At 37.5% G+C, this 20,292-nt stretch overlaps 1 protein-coding gene across 4 annotated transcripts in view; it reads right to left on the reverse strand.

Annotated features, from left to right (window-relative positions):
• LOC127843684 (serine/threonine-protein phosphatase 4 regulatory subunit 1-like) overlaps positions 1-19,674 on the reverse strand; it is a 70,500-nt gene extending 50,826 nt beyond the window's left edge. For 3 of the 4 annotated variants that reach the window (XM_052373401.1, XM_052373399.1, XM_052373397.1), the window contains exons 1-8: positions 19,635-19,674; positions 19,510-19,554; positions 18,609-18,720; positions 18,092-18,192; positions 13,617-13,759; positions 13,278-13,338; positions 11,615-11,700; positions 6,293-6,397 (exon numbers count right to left, since the gene is read on the reverse strand). In XM_052373401.1, coding sequence (XP_052229361.1) covers positions 6,293-6,397; positions 11,615-11,700; positions 13,278-13,338; positions 13,617-13,759; positions 18,092-18,192; positions 18,609-18,720; positions 19,510-19,554; positions 19,635-19,641 — 660 coding nt within the window. In that variant the 5' untranslated portion in view covers positions 19,642-19,674. Of the gene's footprint in view, positions 1-6,292; positions 6,398-11,614; positions 11,701-13,277; positions 13,339-13,616; positions 13,760-18,091; positions 18,193-18,608; positions 18,721-19,054; positions 19,454-19,509; positions 19,555-19,634 lie in introns of those variants that run through there. The other variant, XM_052373400.1, reaches the window with a different exon arrangement.
• Positions 19,675-20,292: the final 618 nt, after the last annotated feature.

Raw genomic sequence — 20,292 nt, forward strand, 5'->3', positions numbered from 1 at the left:
AAAGGGGTCATCTGCGAGTCATGGTCAATGTTCCTATGAAGTTTCATGATCCTAGGCCTAAGCGTTCTTGAGTTATCATCTGACAACCACCTGGTGGACGGACCGACAGACCGACCGACATGAGCAAAGCAATATACCCCCTCTTCTTCGAAGGGGGGCATAAAAATATTTAAAATTACCTGATTCACTTTGAAATCAGTATTTTAATCCACCAGACGTAAGTTGTTAATCACAAATAATAGATTTCAGAAAACGAAAGTAACGTTAACAATTTCAGCAAAAAATGTCAAGATCTATCCGAAAGTATCCAAATGAAAACTCGTCATGTGACAAAGCGACAATGGTGTCAAAATTGTGAATTTCAGGTTGATGAGAATTATTTTCCTCTATTGTAAGATGCATTTGAAACATTTTAACCTTAAAATATGCCCGATGCAGTAATTTTTATTCATTCACCAATACATGTAGAAATTTATCAAAGAAAATGAACTGTCTTTGATTTATAGCGTGACATAAATATGTTACTACTCTGGTTGACTTTCGATAAGGGGTTCGCTCCAGCGTACAGGTCTGTCAATACTATATAAACTGTACGCTGAAGTTTCTTTAGATCTTCAGTACCATATTTTCGAACTCGTCCACAGGCCTTGACACTAACTTTTTTGACAAAGTACAAGATAAGAAGCATACTAGAACACATTTTTCTTTCCTGATTATTATTATTCGATGGCCTGAGCGCTGCTTGGTTGATGTGCTTTCCAAGGAGAATTTGATTGACAGCTGCAAAAATCAATATTGGCCTCTTCCTGAGAAATTCATTAAAAACAGTAGCTCTTAGGCGGAGTTAACGGACATAGTGACTGGTCCGAGATATTAAAAATACACTACTTACCGTTTCGAAAGTTCTTCTTATAAACACGGCAAGAAATAAAAGACAATTACTCGGATTCAAATGGTCAATCAATAGGAAGTGGTTCTATAAATGTAGGGTTCCTGGAGGATCACCATGTTTGAAAGAACTGGTGACCCTCGCCAAAATCTGGTGTCCTCGGGTTCCCGGGCACCGTTAGTGTCTAGGCCTGGTCCAAGATATTATTAGGATGAATCTTCTGAACAAGTTTCATGAAGATCAGACAATAAATGTGGCCTAGAGTGTTAACAAGCCTTTAGTATTGCCATATAAGGAAAAATGCCCCGCCCCTTGGCAGCAATGTTTTTCAAGCAAATGTAACCATTTTCGAACTCATCCTAGATATCATTGAGACCAATCTTCTGACCAAATTTCATGAAGATTGGACAATAAATGTTGCCTCTAGAGAGTTAACAAGGCAAATATTGACACCGCACAACGCACAAAAGGCGATCACAAAAGCTCACCATGAGCACGTTGTGCTCAGGTGAGCTAAAAAACACACATAAATGTTAGACTCCTTATTAACAAATACGGCTTAAGAAATTCGAGTTGGAGAACAGCCCTATTCTCATGAAAACACAGTTTTGAAGAAAAAAACAAGAGATGTGTTTGTCAGAAACACAATGCCCCCTAATGCTCCGCTTTTTTTTTACCTTCAACCTTGAAGGATGACCTTGACCTTTCACCACTCAAAATGTGCAGCTCCATGAGATACACATGCATGCCAAATATCAAGTTGCTATGTTCAATATTTCAAAAGTTATTACAAAACTTTAATGTAAGGTTCAAGTTTTTTTTGTGTTTTTTTTACCTTTGACCTTGAAGGAAGACCTTGACCTTTCACCACTCAAAATGTGCAGCTTCATGAGATACACATGCATGCCAAATATCAAGTTGCTATGTTCAATATTTCAAAAGTTATTGCAAAACTTTTATGTAAGGTTAAAGTTTTGATGACAGAATGACGGAATGACAGACAGACAGGCCAAAACAATATATTTTGTCACAGATGTGACGTATACCCCAACATGCTGCAATGACACAGAATATTTTGCATGCTGTCTTCACAAAAGAATAGAAGCTAATTTATGGCAATTTTTAAGAATTATTATGCCATTATCATTTATGGCCATTTTGACCTTTAAACTCTTGAATTCTTTCGCAGAACTGTTCAATGATTGTGAACAAAATAAATGTACAGAGTCATTTTAAAATCTCACAATGAATGACATAGTTATGGCCGGGACAAGCTTATTTATGGCAATTTTTTACTTTTTACCTCCAAGTGTGACCGTGACCTTGGAGATATTGACGTAATTCTTTCGCATGACACACCGTCCAATGATTGTGAACAAATGTACCGAGTAATCTTAAAATCTCACAATGAATGACATAGTTAAGGCCCGGACAATATGATTTATGGCCATTTTTGACCTTTGAACTCAAAGTGTGACCTTGACCTTGGAGATATCAACGTAATTCTTTCGCATGACACACCGTCCAATGTTTGTGAACAAATGTTCAGAGTAATTTTAAAATCTCACAATGAATGACATAGTTAAGGCCCGGACAAGATCATTTATGGCCATTTTCAACCTTTGAGCTCAAAGTGTGACCTTGACCTTGGAGATATCGATGTAATTTTTTGCATGACACACTGTCCAATGATTGTGAACAAATGAGCTGAGTAATTTTAAATCTCACAATGAATGACTTAGTTATAGCCCGGACAAGATCATTTATGGCCATTTTTGAGCTTTGAACTAAAAATGTGACCTTGAAGATGCAGATATCGACATATTACTTTCGCAAGACACACCATCAATGATGGTGAACAAATGTACCAAATGATTTTAAAGTCTCCAAATTAATGACAAAGTTATGGCCCGGACAACCTCATTTATGGGCAACTCAAAGTGTGATCTTGACCTTGGAGATATCAACGTACTTCTTTCGCATGACACACGATGATGGTGAACAAATGTACGAAGTCATTTTAAAATCTCACAATGAATGGCATAGTTATGGTTCGACATACCTTCGGTTTAAAAATGCACTAAGTGACCCCATGACCTAGTTTTTGATACGGCATTACTTAGTGTATTTCCCAGGAGGGCAAAGGGGCATGGCGCATTACTTTCAAAAAGGGCATTTTAGCGCGCAGTTAAGGCAAAAAAGGGCAAAAACGTTCCCTGAATACCTGAATTACGGGGAAACATGTAATCGCATCAGAAGCAGTTGTGGAAAAAATAACATATAAACAAGCACATTTAATGGTAATAGATGTATTTAACTTACTATGATTTATATTAATATATTTACCTTGCAATGTACATTTAAGTTCCATGCTGTTTTAATTAACTGTACAGCACGACAAACATAATAAAGCAATATATGCATATGAATCTGATTATACACAGATCCACTAACATATAAATGAAACCATGTTTGTTTTATCCCATTTTCTAACAATAATTTCGACAGATGTTTAAAATAACATTGCGGGTAAATTGATCGCTAACAATATGCAAACACTCGTTTCCGTGACATATATCCACCAAGTAGATTACAAATAAATAAATAATGTTGTTGCTATCTAAAACATTTTTTTATGCATCGTTGATTATCACAGACATTTCATCAATTCCTTCTTAATGTATAATCTCCATCGTTAATTCGAACGTTTACGACGTTATTTGCCATTTTTGCCGAGTCACAATTTAATTCTGTATAGTCCGCCATGCTGATAAAATGTCAAATGATGTAAGCGACAGGTGCGCATAGCAACGTTAAATCGTATACGCGATTCGCATTTTGCTAAATTAGTATACGTCTCAGTAATTATTTCAATAATTAGATTGAATTATCTTAAAGACGAAAACGATAAAGAATGAATTTGTTTGTGATTTTAAATGTAATTATGCGTAAAAATATATGTTTTGATATACTGTGAAACCATTATTAATCGTCAGGCATTAATTTTCATAAATTTCGTCAGTCGACCAATCGGCGAATTTAAGATCCTTACGAACAATCATGCTCTATGTTTGAACAAAAACAAACACTAAGTTGAACAATATTTTAAAACTTTACCGTAGACGTGAGGCATTAAATTCCAACATAATCCATTCACACATTCACTGCTGTTTCGTAATCAAGATTAATCCGGTTTTGACACAAAGGGATGTAGATTACACAAGGTACTAAACTGACACGTTACACTTCTTTAAAACGCGTGTGCAGTACAGCTGTATCGAATGCGTTGACTTTGTTTATGTAGAATGGTAATGAATTAGCGCTAATAACTTTATTACCCATAAGGTGCATTGTGTTTTTCAGGGGTGTTTCATATTAGCCATCACACAGTGAATGCCGATGAAAGACAATAAACCAAATGAAAAGATGACGATGTGTGATAAACATGCGTATTTATCACAAATTAATAAAGAATATTTTAATTGCTGTTTGTTGTTTGATTGTTTGCGTTTAACCACACTTATTACTATTCTATATGTATCAATTTATTTATTTTTAAATTATTTACATTATAATTGATTTATATACCGGTAGTTTACTTTTTAAGAACAAAAACACACATAAAGTTTATCATTTTAATGTTGATATCAGAATAAAAAAGCATTTTATTTGAAAAAAAAACACTTTACAATCTGGAAGCTCTTTCGTATAACACAAACAGTTTTAAAACGGTATTGACAGCATTTTAATAAAAATCATACCAACTAGAAAAACATACCCAAGAAAATAAACAAATTGTAAATTGGCTACGTTGTTACAAACACTCGTTAACGGTTATTTGATCCCACTTGTCCGCTTATCATAACAATGAACGTGTGAATGGCATACATTAAGAGGGTCCATTACTGTCCCTTGATAACAAAAGACTAGTTAATTGGCATGTGACAAACAGGCCCCAACTCCTGCAGTGATTCTCAAGTGTGTTCCTGCATTCGTACCACGCTTTTTCGCAACTGCGATTGATCGCGAATATGTATTACACAAATCGGATATTGACTGACGCATTTTAAAAAAATTCAAAATCAGAAATCGGCGAATTTAAGTGCTGACGAAATCGTCATTTTTATAAAAATGACGAAATTTTGTGCTGTCGAAAATAAATGGTTTCACAGTAACTGAATAATGCATGCAATGCACAATTGCCACGAGAATAACATCGAGTTTTTTATCAAGAGTCTCCGAAGTAATGATTTTATCGTGCAGGAGGACACATTGCCGAGCAAAAAGTGCGCTTGGTATAACATAGCCTCCGGCATTATCGATTGATACTGACACGGGGTAATTCACGCATGACTAATTCACAGCTTTGGAGCAGTCAGTAAGACCTACCTATAAATCGAGCACTGTTATAGATTAAATCTGCTTAATTAATATAGTCGATAAGACGTTGACGTCTCACGAGTAAATCAAGCACAGTTGGAGCGTCACAAACTCAAGGAAGCTGATTGCAGACCAAGTTAGAACAAGGCAATAAAGATGTTACGATAAGGGCGCGTGGCGAAATTTGCCTTTGAAAAAAGGGCGCGTGGCGAAATTTGCCTTTGAAAAGGGCAGCGTGGCGATCCGGGAGGACGGTGTGGCTTTTCGCCACGCTAAAATGGCCTTACTCATATTCAAACTTGACCTAAGCATCATCTAGAAACAACTTCTGACCAAGTTTGATTAAGATTGGATGAAATTTTTGGGACAGACAGACCAACCGACCAAGTGACTTCTATAGAGCCCCTATTAATACCAATGGTAATGGGGGAAAAATTAAGGAAGTGCAGTGATTTTTTTTGCTTTAATTTGTTACAGCCTGTGCCTTTTGAATTGGGAAAATTAGCGCGATAAACCATGAAATTGGGAAAAATAGCGCGATAAACCATAAAATTGGGAAAAATTAAGCATTATAAATAGGATTATAAGTAACAGAAGTGATATTGTTTTTAAGTGCATGTTCAGGGAGTTTTCTAGAAAAGGAGTCTGGTCAAATTGGGAATTTTTTTAATCAATAAAAGTGGCAAGTTTGGGAATGATTTATGGACAAAAAAGACTAAATTCAAGTTATATATTTTGTAAGATGTTTAAAAAATATAGTTGAGACCTAGATTTATGAAATCATAATTAAGTTATATGAGACTTCTTTCTAAAAAAATAATAAAATAAAAAAAATGTTTTTTGTTTTTTTTGGAAGTTGTTTTTTTTGGGGGAAATTTTGGTCAGATTTTTGGGAAAAAACGTGTATTTTTGCGATTGGGAAGCAGCCGAAAATCGGCTGTAAATTTGAACAAAAAAATCACTGAAGGGTAACAGTAACGAGAAATGGTAGGCCTTGGAAGCCAAGAATCTCTCAGTGTGTACCTTTCTAACATGGAATAGAGGATCGGTGCACATTTCACAGAAGCGATCAAGGAAGACTCTCTCTGTCATCTCTTTTCCCAACAGTGGAGCCATTTTGCTCATCAGCTGCCAAAGCAAACATTTTGTTTTGTTGAAAATAAAATGCAATCTTGACATACACTTTCTCTTGTTAAAATTAAGCTAGCATTGCAATCAAAAAAGACAGGTTTAAGAATTTTAACTAATAAATATAATCCTGAAAACTAGAAATGGAGCGGCAGATGCTTACGCGTATCCCCACACCGCATGTTTGACTCAGGGGCGCACCAGGGTTGGTAATGGGGACATGCATAGTTGAGATTGACCGTATTGTCATACAAGAAGTTCAATATCAATTAGAAATGAATCGGTGTATAAATGAAGAAGTTATAGTAAAAGGATATTTTGGGTGGGTGTGGCCTATGTGGGTGGTGCGCCCCAGGGTTGGTAATGGGGCCATGCATAGTTGAGATTGACCCTATTGTCATAAGAGAAGTTCAGAATCAATAAGAAGTGAATAGGTGTAGAAATGAAGAAATCATAGTACAAGGCAATTTTGGGTGGGTGTGGCCTATGTGGGCGGGGCGCCCCAGGGTTGGTTATGGGCCCATGCATAGTTGAGATTTACTGTATTGTCATAAGAGATGTTCAGTATCAATTTGAAGTAAATCGGTGTAGAAATGAAGAAGTTAATGCAAAATAACGTTAAACAAGGTCTGTTTGTAAAACATGCATGCCCCCCATATGGGCTCTCCGTTGTAGTGAGAGCCATTTTGTGAATATGTTTTTTGTCACTGTGCCTTGACCTAGTGACCTGAAAATCAATAGGGGTCATCTGCCAGTCATGATCAATGTACCTATGAAGTTTCATGATCCTAGCCATAAGCATTCTTGAGTTATCATCCGGACACCATTTTACTATTTCGGGTCACCGTGACCTTGACCTTTGACCTAGTGATCTGAAAACCAATAGGGGTCATCTGCGAGTCATGATCATTCTACCTATCAAGTTTCATGATCCTAGGAATAAGCGTACTTCAGTTATCATCCGGAAACCATTTTACTATTTTGGGTCATCGAGACCTTGACCTTTGACCTAGTGACCTGGAAATAAGTAGGGGTCATCTGCGAGTCATGATCAATCTACCTATCAAGTTTCATGATCCTAGGCCTAAGCATTCTTGAGTAATCATCCGGACACCATTTTACTATTTCGGGTCACCGTGACCTTGACCTTTGACCTAGTGACCTCAAAATCAACAAGGGCTGTTTGTAAAACATGCATGCCCCCCATATGGGCTGTCCGTTATAGTGGCAGCCATTGTGTGAATACGTTTTTTGTCACTGTGACCTTGACCTTTGACCTAGTGACCTGAAAATCAATAGGGGTCATCTGTGAGTCATGATCAATGTACCTATGAAGTGTCATGATCCTAGGCAAAAACGTTCTTGAGTTATCATCCAAAAACCATTTTACTATTTCGGGTCACCGTGACCTTGACCTTTGACCTTGTGACCTCAAAATCAATAGGGGTCATCTGCGAGTCATGATCAATCTACCTGTGAAGTTTCATGATCCTAGGCATATGCGTTCTTGAGTTATCATCCGAAACCATTTTACTATTTCGGGTCACCGTGACCTTGACCTTTGACCTAGTGACCTCAAAATCAATAGGGGTCATCTGCGAGTCATGATCAATCTACCCATGAAGTTTCATGATCCTAGGCGTATGCATTCTTAAATTATCATCCAGAAACCGTTTTACTATTTCGGGTCAACGTGACCTTGACCTTTGACCTAGTGACCTCAAAATCAATAGGGGTCATCTGCAAGTCATGATCAATCTACCCATGAAGTTTCAGGATCCTAGGCGTATGCGTTCTTGAGTTATCATTCAAAAACCATTTTACTATTTTGGGTCACATTGACCTTGACCTTTGACCTAGTGACCTCAAAATCAATAGAGGTCATCTGCGAGTCATGATCAATGTACCTATGAAGTTTCATGATCCTAGGCCCAAGCGTTCTTGAGTTATTGTCTGACAACCACCTGGTGGACGGACAGACCGACATACCGACATGAGCAAAGCAATATACCCCCTCTTCTTCGAAGGGGGGCATAATAAGGGTCATCTGCGAGTCATGATCATTCTACCTATCAAGTTTCATGATCCTAGGCCTAAGCGTTCTTGAGTTATCATCTGGAAACCATTTTACTATTTTGGGTCATTGTGACCTTGACCTTTGACCTAGTGACCTGAAAATCAATAGGGGTCATCTGCGAGTCATGATCAATCTACCTATCAAGTTTCATGATCCTAGGCCTCAGCGTTCTTGAGTTATCATCCGGAAACCATTTTACTATTTCGGGTCACCGTGACCTTGACCTTTGACCTTAGTGACCTCAAAATCAATAGGGGTCATCTGCGAGTCATGATCAATCTACCTATCAAGTTTCATGATCCTAGACCTAAGCGTTCTTCAGTTATCATCCGGAAACCATTTTACTATTTCGGGTCACTGTGACCTTGACCTTTGACCTAGTGACCTGAAAATCAGTAGGGGTCATCTGCGAGTCATGATCAATCTACCTATCAAGTTTCATGATCCTAGGCCTAAGCCTTCTTGAGTTATCATCCGGAAACCATTTTACTATTTCGGGTCACCGTGACCTTGACCTTTGACCAAGTGACCTGAAAGTCAATAGGGGTAATCTGCGAGTCATGATCAATGTACCTATGAAGTTTCATGCTCCTAGGCCCAAGCGTTCTTGAGTTATCGTCTGACAACCACCTGGTGGACGGACAGACCGACATGAGCAAAGCAATATACCCCCTCTTCTTCGAAGGGGGGCATAAAAATGAGTGAAAATCTCTGACCTGGCCCCACCCCAACCCCCATAACTTTTGACCCAGGGGTCAGATCAAAATTCCAAATAGTGCATGGTCGCACATATGCTCATAGCTGCCAATGTGTGTAAGTTGTAAGGTTCTAGTGCTTATAGTGTACGAGAAGATAGTGGCCAGGACGGACGGACAGACGGCGGAGATAACCACAATATCCCCACGCTTTTCAAAAAGCGTGAGGATAACTAGCAAAAATGAGAAGTGATTTGCCATAGCAAAGGCAAACTTAATTAAAGACAAGCCTGCGTCAGTGAGAATTCCATGAATTGGTTCCGTCAGATGTTTTCTAGGGGACAGTGTCATCAAAGCTGGCTGTGATATGAAAGGAAATACACTTCACAGCCACTTTGACGGCACTGCATACCCCTTTTGTGTACATCACAAGGTGAACAATCGACTCCCATTCTTTGTCACTAATATTGCAGTTGAGCTCATCAAAGCTGGCTGTGATATGAACGATGTCAACACATCATAGCCACTTGGATGAATCAACAATACAACAGATCAAATGGACTACAGTTATCTCCTTTATTGGGTCAGCCATCAAATGAACAACACCGACACATTCTCTTGATTCATGTTTTCACTCCAATGTGCACTGACTGCTTAATGACTATGAATCCACATTAAAAACAGATTGTCAGGTACCCCATTTCAACCATTGCATGCCTCAAACAATGGTGCATTACCCTGACACACCATGTTCCCAGCTGATATGTCCACTTTATGACTACTTACTCTCCATCTTCCTGCGATGTCCACCCACGTGAATGCATCCAGCAAGGCTCATCAAAGCTGGCTGTGATATGTATACAATTCAGCACATCACAACAACTTTGACCGCCCTGGCTAAATGCTCCATCACAATCCGATCCATCATTGGCAGCTAGTTTTTTTTTAACTGGAATTTATTGTCAATGACATGCCTGAAATAAACCCTATCACACTTTGTCCTTGTCTCATCAGTGAAAAACATTTTCAAGATATGCAACAAACCAAATTTAATTATTAACACTTACTGCAGGCAATAACTCTAACAAACATGGAGGCAAGATTTATGTTACTTCTTAACTTCATACTTTATTAATGAGATTGACACACTTATTTTAGTTTCAAGCGGACACCTCTGTTAGTATTCAAGATAATTCAAGACAGACAGATGAACATGGCGATTTCATAACCCCTTTAAGTATCAGGGGAATAATAAATCCAATCCCTTAAGCTATACAACACACTGCAGCAGCAACAACCATGCTAACATTGCCATTACCAGAATACAGATTTTCCCCCCCCAAAGAAACTGAGGTCATTAACAAATGTAAGATTAATGTTAGGTCCTAATTTCCACAGATCCATTAGTCGCTGAGAATTCATCCGATGTTATTTGGCATAGAAAGCTCATCAAAGCTGGCTGTGATATGTAACACAACCCTCACATCACAACCACTGTGATGACTTCAACACCATGCTTTCATCCATAGACACACACAATTCTCATGCTTAAACACCGCTTTTGTCCACGGGCTCCCTCTTTCAGTGAAGTCCAACCAACTTCTCATCCTTCATCACATGTTCAATTCACCAATGACCCGTTTCAGTATATTCTAATCAACAAACACATACGTTACTACTGATCCAAGCAGGCTGTGATACAGACTTTCCCGTTTCAGTAAATTCCGATCAATGAACACTTGCTGATGGGCCAGTGTTTTACTTGGAGCCCATATCCAGGTTTCTACTGATCCAAGCAGGCTGTGATACAGACTTCAACATGCATGACAGCCACCAGGACCGCAGCAACTACTGGCCTTGACTTTGACCATTGTACGCAAACACCAGTTTACACACTCCTACAGCATTTCTATCATACTCCTTGCTGTTTCTTTGTATTTATCCTTTCTGTTTCTTTGTATTTATCCTTTCTGTTTCTTTGTATTTATCCTTTGCTGTTTCTTTTAATTTACTGGCTTCCCTGCTCTGTCTGACACATGTATGGTGCAAAAGACAGAGTAGCAAGGTGACACATGCTAACATCTCACTACCCATGTCTTTCACAACAGACCAGGTTCTTGCCGATCACTCAGATGGACTCAACCGCTCTCTTCACAAAGGCTGCCATGCTGTCGTGTAGTGTCCAAGACTGCAGGGTCCAAGTTCCAACCAAATTGTCTCCTCCTTTCTTATTTTGTAAAGCCATTTTGATGTTGAGGCCAAACAGAGCTTTCAGTCTGGTTTCATGACTAATTAAAATAGTATGCACGAATAGGTAGTCTGACGACTATCCAGATTGAACTAGCTATTCATTTAGACCTATTTCTATGCAGTCCCCTACACATGTCCCATGTCAGGATCTTCCCTAACAACTAAGTATTTGTAATAAGAAATAAAGCCACTTACTGCCACTGCTTCTGTCCTGTACTCGTCCAGACTGTCAACTCCAGCAAGTTCCAAGATCACATGCACAACCAGGCTTTCCACAAGTTCTGCAAACACAGCCACAATCAATGACTAGAAATGGCGCGGCAGAGGCCGACGCGTATCCCCACGCCGCATGTTTGACCCAAGGGCGCCCCAGGGTTGATCATGGGGCCATGCATAGTTGAGATTGACTGTATTGTCATAAGAGAAGTTCAGTATCAATTAGAAGTGAATGGGTGTAAAAATAAAGAAGTTATAGTAAAAGGCAATTTTGGGAGGGTGTGGCCTATGTGGGCGGGGTGCCCCAGGGTTGGTAATGGGGCCATGCATAGTTGAGATTGACCGTATTGTCATAAGAGAGGTTCAGTATCAATTTGAAGTGAATCAGTGTATTAATGAAGAAATTATAGTAAAAGGCAATTTTGGGCGGGTGTGGTCTATGTGGGCGTGGCGCCCCAGGGTTGGCAACGGGGCCATGCATAGTTGAGTTTGACCGTTTTGTCATAAGAGAGGTTCAGTATCAATTTGAAGTGAATCAGTGTAGAAATGAAGAAGTTAATGTAAAATAACCTAAATTTTTTTTATAGTAAATGGATTTTTTTGGTGGGTGTGGCCTATGTGGGCGGGCGCCCCAGGGTTGGGATTGGGGCCATGCATAGTTGAGATTGACCCTAATGTCATAACAAAAGTTCAGTATCAATTTGAAGTGAATCCGTGTAGAAATGAAAAAATTATAGTAAATGGAAATTTTTGGTGGGTGTGGCCTATGTGGGCGGGGCGCCCCAGGGTTGGGAATGGGGCCATGCATGGTTGAGATTGACCGTATTGTCATAGGTGAGGTCCAGTATCAATTTGAAGTGAATCGGTGTAGAAATAAAGAAGTAAATGTAAAATAACCTAAAAAAATGAGTGATAATTTCTGACGCGGCCCCACCCCAACCCCTATAACTTTTGACCCAGGGGTCAGATCAAAATTCCAAATAGTGCACCGTCGCACATATGCTCATAGCTACCATGTGTGTAAATTTCAAGGTTCTAGTGCTTTTAGTGTAGGAGGAGATAGTGGCCAGGACGGACGGACAGACGGACGGACAGACGGACGGACAGACGGACGGACGGACGGCGGAGATCACCACAATATCCCCACCTTTTTTTCAAAAAGCGTGGGGATAAAAAGGCCTCTAGCATTAACTAATACATATTGTTTATGTTGAACACAGTACTGGCAATTTAAAATAGGCCAACAAACGTAAATATAGTCCGCACAAGAAACTGAAAAAAAGCAAGATTTTCAATGAGCATATGTTTACTTGTGATTAATAATAATAAACTTGATATTGTGCATACAATTTGAGTCTAAAATTCTAAGATTAAAAGTCACTGCAGCCAAATATTTTTCATGAAGTGGAAATATAAAAAAAACAGTCGTTTACAGTCGAAAAAAAAAGAAAAGATAAGCTTGTACAGTCCTCACCCTCTAATCAGGGATGACACTTTTGCTAACAAAAGACCTCCTTTTAAAAGCAAAAAAAAGTTACATCTCTGATTAGCCTGTGTGGACTGCACTCGATTGACTTGGACAACACTTTACAAAAATGCTTCAAACAATGTTTTCCCAAAGTGAGACTTAATAAATTCTTACCTTTGGTTACTAGATCTTGCTCCAATAAAACCAGTAATGCTGCCTGGCTTGTTTTACGGACCTGCATAGAGCATAAAATAGGATAAGAAACATCTGATTTTTTTTTGCGACATAAAAAAACATCGCATATGGTTATCACAATTTCAAATAGAGAAAATGCAACAAACCCATGGATATAATTGCAAAATATATCAAAAAATTATACTGTTGTTATGGAATTTAAATTGAACAACAATTTATCATTGAACACAAAAAAGTGTACATTTGACATTTATGTTAATTGTTTGAAAATTGGTTTAAGTAAATTTACACAATCCATTACAAGACTGTCTTATGTACCTGATTATTTGCATCATCAAGGTAACGAACAACCATAGGCAGAATGTACTCTTCAACTGCGTTATGAATGAGGTCTCCATTCTTGTGACAATAAAGAGCAATATGTGGAACTTGATCCATCAGTTCAGACCTAACTATTGGATCTGAAACAGACATCAACAAGTTTTTTTTCCACAGTTTTCAACCAGGGTCTTCCCCAGGCCATTTAAGCGCCCCTTGCCGGGGCGCTTGAATTTCGAAATCAAAGTCCCCGGGGCGCTTGAAATTTTCCGATCAGTGTTTTCTTCAGTAAAAGAAAGTGGAGATTGTCCAAAAAAATCAAGGTTTCCCTATCAGTGTGTCAATATTCCCTGTTTTAAAAGAGCACTTGGTACCATAAACACCACATGGGGTAATCCACTGATAAGAGAATAGCATGACGCGCGTATCGATTATTCTAGCCACATTACACGGTCATTTAAATGCTGACAAGGCTGTATCTGGTAACTTTCCAGTTGTCAAACTGTGAAGTTCATCGTCTAATCGGTTACGCGAATGCTTATGAGGGCGGGGTTAACTATCGTACCATTATTTTTGATTGACGTCGGGCATGAAGTAAGAGTTTATCGCAGCTTGATTAGTAAGAAGTTGTACCATTTGAGTAATATAAACCGGTAATTAGTACAGTACAGAACATTAAAGACGGTTTCGGGCATCAAAAAAATCCCCCAGTCATTTAAAAATATTTTTTTTTTATTGTTTAATTGTTTTAAAACTTTTCCGCGCAGATAGTAAAATCCCGACTCGAACGATTCCTCAATACATCCGTTTCAACCCGACTCTATTACTGTATACTTACTATTTTTCAAGTTTCTATTTATTACCCGATAATCCCGTTTATTCCGTTTTCATCAATCTCTTTCTGGTAAATATTTACGATAAAAGCTTTCAGTTATTTCTTTAACACAAACCTTGCAATTTTTTAAGTGACTATTCATAGATTTGATGAAATATTGCCTCTGAATATGCGTCAATCCCCTGACCTGTTGTGTGCTTGTTAAAACGCTCAATACACGCCATTGGTATGCAATAGACGCGACGTTGTACATGCTGCATAATTTTCGCGCTCTTTTTAATTGAGAAAAAGATTCGACACAAAATAAATTTGCACTGCTAATTTGAAGCAAAAATATTCAACATTGCGGTAACATTTACATTCGGAAGTGTGTTTGGATTAAAAACACGTTAACATCGACTTACGGTAATGGGTTTCGGATTACAAATTTAATTATTCCCATTTGAGATTTCAACAAATATTAACAGTTGCGTTATAAATTCAACGATAATTTGTTTACACACTTTACGAGTCGAATAAATGTTTTGACGGAATTATGCATGAAATTCACGTTGTCCACGAGGATCACGGCCGGATGCCATCATCAGTCTTCTAACTATCGATTATCGGACGAAACATTTACAAGTGTGCGTAATTAATTCAACGAAAATTTGTTAAAGCGCATTACGTGTCGAATAATTGTCAGAAAAACGAGGTGAATCAGTTCTAAAAATGGGCATGTTGAAATATACACGTACTGGAATTAAATAAATTGTTATCACATAATTGTAACCGCTATAATAATTGTTTACCACTTGCAATTAATTTCTCGTATTAATTATGAGTCATAGGTAACACTTGTTTACAGTAAAAAGGTGTGATGATGATGCCCGAAACCGTCTTTAATGTTCTGTACTAATTACCGGTTTTATATTACTCAAATGGTACAACTACTTGCTAATCAAGCTGCGATAAACTCTTACTTCATGCCGTCAATCAAAAATAATGGTCGATAGTTAACCCCGCCCTCATAAGCATTCGTGTAACCGATTGGACTATGAACTTCACAGTTTGACGACTGGAAAGTTACCAGATACATCCTTGTCAGCATTTAAATGACCGTGTAATGTGGCTAGAATAATCGATACGCGCGTCATGCTATTCTCTTTTCAGTGGATTATCTATTACCCTATGTGGTGTTTATGGCGATTACTTGTGAAAGTAGGTACCGAGTGCTCTTTTAAAACAGGGAATATTGATACACTGATAGGGAAACCTTGATTTTTTTGGACAATGTCCACTTTCTTTTACTGAAGAATACACTGATCGGAAAATTACAAGCGCCCCGGGGACTCTGATTTCGAAATTCAAGCGCCCCGGCAAGGGGCGCTTAAATGGCCTGGGGAAGACCCTGGAGGGCGGAGTTAGATATCGACCAGTATTTTTTATTGACGTCGGGCACGAAGTAAGAATTTATCGTAGCTTGATTAGCAAGAAGTTAAACCATTTACGTAATATAAAACCGGTAACTAGTACAGTACAGTACATTAAAGACGGTGTCAGTCATCATCATCACACCTTTTTACTGTAAACCAGTGTTACCTATGACTCATAATTAATACGAGAAATTAATTGCAAGTGGTAAACAATTAATTACGTATAGCGAGTAAGTTGTGCAAATAACTCCCGGTTAAGATAACAATTTTATTCCAGTACATGTATATTTCATCATGTCCATTTATAGAACTGATTCACCTCGTTTTTCTGACATTTATTCGACACGCAATGCGCGTTAACACATTTTTGTTGAATTAATTACATACGCTTGTAAATGTTTCGTCCAATAATCAATACTTAGAAGACTGATGATGGCAATCGACCGTAATCCTCGTGGACAACGTGAATTTCATGCATAATTCCGTCAAAACATTTATTCGACTCGTTAAGTGTTTAAACAAATTATTGTTGAATTCATAACGCAACTGTTAATATTTGTTGAAATCTCAAATGGGCATAATTAAATTTGTAATCCGAAACCCATTCCCGTAAGTCGATGTTAACGGGTTTTTAATCCGAAACACACTTCCGAATGTAAATGTTACCGCAACGTTAAAATATTCTTGCTTCAAATTAGCAGTGCAAATTTACTTTGTGTCGAATCTTTCTCTCAATTAAAAAGAGCGCGAAAATTAAGCATGTACAACGTCGTGTCATGTGTATTGTGCGTGTATTGAGCGTTTTAACAAGCACACTATTTGTCAGAGGATTGACGCATGTTCAGAGCCAATATTTCATCAAATCTATAAATAGACACTTAATTTATTTGATACTATAGAAAAATGGCAAGGTTTGTGTTAAAGAGATAATTGAGAGCTTTTATCGTAAATATTTACCAGAAAGTGATTTACAAAAACGGAATAAACAGGATTATCAGGTAATAAATAGAAACTTGAAAAGTAGTAAGTATACAGTAATAGAGTCAGGTTGAAACGGATGTATTAGGGAATCGCTCGAGTAGGGATTTTACTATCTGTGCGGGAAAGTTTTAAAACAAACAATATAAAAAAATATTATTTTTTTTTAATGACTGGGGGATTTTCTTGTATTCATAGCGCACCAAATAACGTCTTTTGACGCTGTTTTTCTTTGAGTTATAACGCACCACAGAACGTGAATTGACATGTTAAATTTAAAAAAAAATCAACATCGGGAGGGGAAACCCCTCCCAAACCACCCCTATCAGCCCCGGGGCGCCTGACAAAAATCCTGTGGAAAGCACTGAGTGCATGTTCAACTACATTTTTTTATAAAGTGCTACAGAATTATACCCCTGTATAATAAACTCAAAAAGTTCAGCATCTTTTTGGGTAAATTTTTGTTAGTTTTTTGGTGGAAAAAATGTTATATTTTGCAATTTGGAACAGCCAAAAAGAGGCGGTTATTTTGGACCAAAACATTACTGGAAACGTCTACCAGATTGTGTGACAGTTCATCTACTGTCCCTCTGAAAAATCTCGCAAGTGAAATAAATTAAGAATATTTCTTTTAAGACCCAATCTTTTAAGTTAAGACAATTTTCAAAATCAAACTGTAAACAAGAGGGCCATGATGGCCCTGAATAGCTCACCTGACTTACCAAATACAATCCCAACCCAGATTTCATTAAGATAAACATTCTGACCAAATTTTATAAAGATGAGATGAAAACTGTGACCTCTATTGTCTACACAAGGTTTTTCTATTATTTGACCTAGTGACTTAGTTTTTGACCCCTGGTGACCCAAATACAATCCCAACCCAGATTTCATCAAGATAAACATTCTGATCAAATTTTATAAAGATTGGATGAAAACTATGACCTCTATTGTCTACACAAGGTTTTTCTATTATTTGACCTATTATGTGACCTAGTTTTTGACCCCAGATGACCCAAATACAATCCCAACCCAGATTTCATCAAGATAAACATTCTGACCAAATTTAATAAAGATTAGATGAAAACTGTGACCTCTACTGTCTACACAAACAAATTGTTGACGGACAGACGCACACACACACACACGGACGCCGGACATCACAAGGTCACATAAGCTCACCATGTCACTTCGTGACAGGTGAGCTAAAAAATTAAAGAAATGCACAACAATACATTTCACTTTACCTGAATCCTCTGACAGTTTGACCATAGCTGTGAGTACGGCCCGAGTCTGTTCTGTGTCGACAGAGTGTAAAGTATCAAGCAGACCTTTGGCTACCATTTGTCTACAAATTAATCATATTTAATATGCAAGTGACAAAAGTTTTGGTTGTGGTGTATAATCAAAATAGATCAAGAAAACAACATCTACGCTAAGACTTAATTGTAAATTAATATAACAATTACAGGTAAAAAACTAATTGAGTTTTTATTTTGCAACTCATTCGATGCCTGCTAAAGACACTGTACCCTGGACAATTTGTTCAAAAGATTGACATCGATTCTTTACACTATTTAAGATCAAAAATGTTAAATTGACAGTCGTGTTACACTTATTGAAGTTACATATGTCTTTTTCAGTCCATCAAGTTTTGCTTTTAAATTGGGAACAGTATTCTGTGATTCTGTTATTGGGAGTGAACAGATTATAAAAAAGTGTAATTCAAATCTTTACTAGAACCCCTGTTATGCAAATAGTTACCTTGTATATACATTATCACTTTCCATATATTTTTCTAACTTCTGTAGCGCTGATAAATTATCATCCACACTAAATGGTTCCTCACAGTCCAAGTTATCTTCCAAACCGTAACCTGTTTATTAACAGAAAATATCTTCGTAAATAGCAGATGACATAACTAAATACAGATTATTGTACTAAACATTATGAATGACCACATCAAACAAAGGCTTTGTTTACATTTTTGTTTTCTAAAAATAACTACATACAGAAATTATGTGTTGTCAATATAACTATCAATCAACATGATCAATTGTAATGGAAAGCAAAAGTAAACCATAAATTGTATTTTATTTGCAAATATTGATAAGTATCACGCAGTAAACTGGCGAAAAAAATCAACAACAACATGACCTACTTTTTTATAAAAGGCACGCTTTGTAATCAAATGATTAACGTTTACTTACTCATTCTGAAAATCGATACTGACTAATTCACACTATCGAACAGTATCGTTCATTAAGAGTATAATCGGGGTGTTGACGTTTAACATGAGGAATTCCCTAAAAAAAAATGTCCGGCGGGAACCCCTTCCGCTCGAAATAAACAGGTCACGTGACCAATCTGAATATCATGGTTATCGACTCTGGCTTTCAACGTTGGTTGGCGTCAGGTTTGAAATTTGCGTTACAAACGCACGTGGTTTTAGTGTTTTCCAAATTAAAACATTCTTTATTTTAGAATATAATCTTTGTGTAGTGTACAGACAAGACCACTGCATCAAGGAAAACACTTGCAATGAACAGAATTGTGTGCAGGACGCTGAATACACTCGCTGTTTCGACCGCTGACACACATTTTTACTTAGCAGCATCTTCGTGGGTGACAAAGGGTCAAATACAAATATGAAAAATAAACTTACCATCGTCGGCGTTATCATCACCTTCTCCATGATAAAGGTTTATATCTGGAATGAAAAGCAAATAATAAATACCACATAAAATCCCCAAAATAACGAAAAAAATACATAATGTGAGGTGGACTCACCCGCCATATTGGACAAGGCCTCGTGGTACTGTTGCGGTGATTTGATTGGTTGCCGCATTTAGCACCAGTTTAATTTCATTGGTTACATTTTTTTCATACCCTTCGGAGACAACCGGCAACAGGCGGAAATTACCGGATATTTATTATTCATGTATTGTTACGCATTAATTCATTACGAAGCGAGATTAAAACTAATTTTTTACAATACACATCATTTGTTGTAAATGAAAGGACTTTTTTAATTGAAATGTTTAATTATTTGCATCATTTCATTTCAAATATACACGAACTCAGGTGTTAAAGGCGTGCATACAATTATTTACATGTGTGTTCTTACGGCGTGGGGAGAGTTACGCATGTGTGTCTACGCGACGAAATATAGTGCAAAGTGAACATTTGGTATCATCCGTTGATAGGTCACCATAACCGCATATTTTTGAAGTGAAATGTAAAAAAAAAATTATTATCGACTTTCCAATTCAAAATAAGATTTTTTCTTATATGGACGAGAACAAATGCGAGCAATGCATTTAGCCATGTATATCTCACTGCATCACATCATTGTTTGTTTGTATAGGTCCCTGATCACATGTACAGATTTTAAACGTTAAAATTACACAAAGTTAAATCTTTAATGGTTTTACATTCGATATGATTT

The sequence above is a fragment of the Dreissena polymorpha genome, chromosome 9 (assembly GCF_020536995.1).
Source record: "Dreissena polymorpha isolate Duluth1 chromosome 9, UMN_Dpol_1.0, whole genome shotgun sequence".
Lineage (NCBI taxonomy): Eukaryota > Metazoa > Mollusca > Bivalvia > Myida > Dreissenidae > Dreissena > Dreissena polymorpha.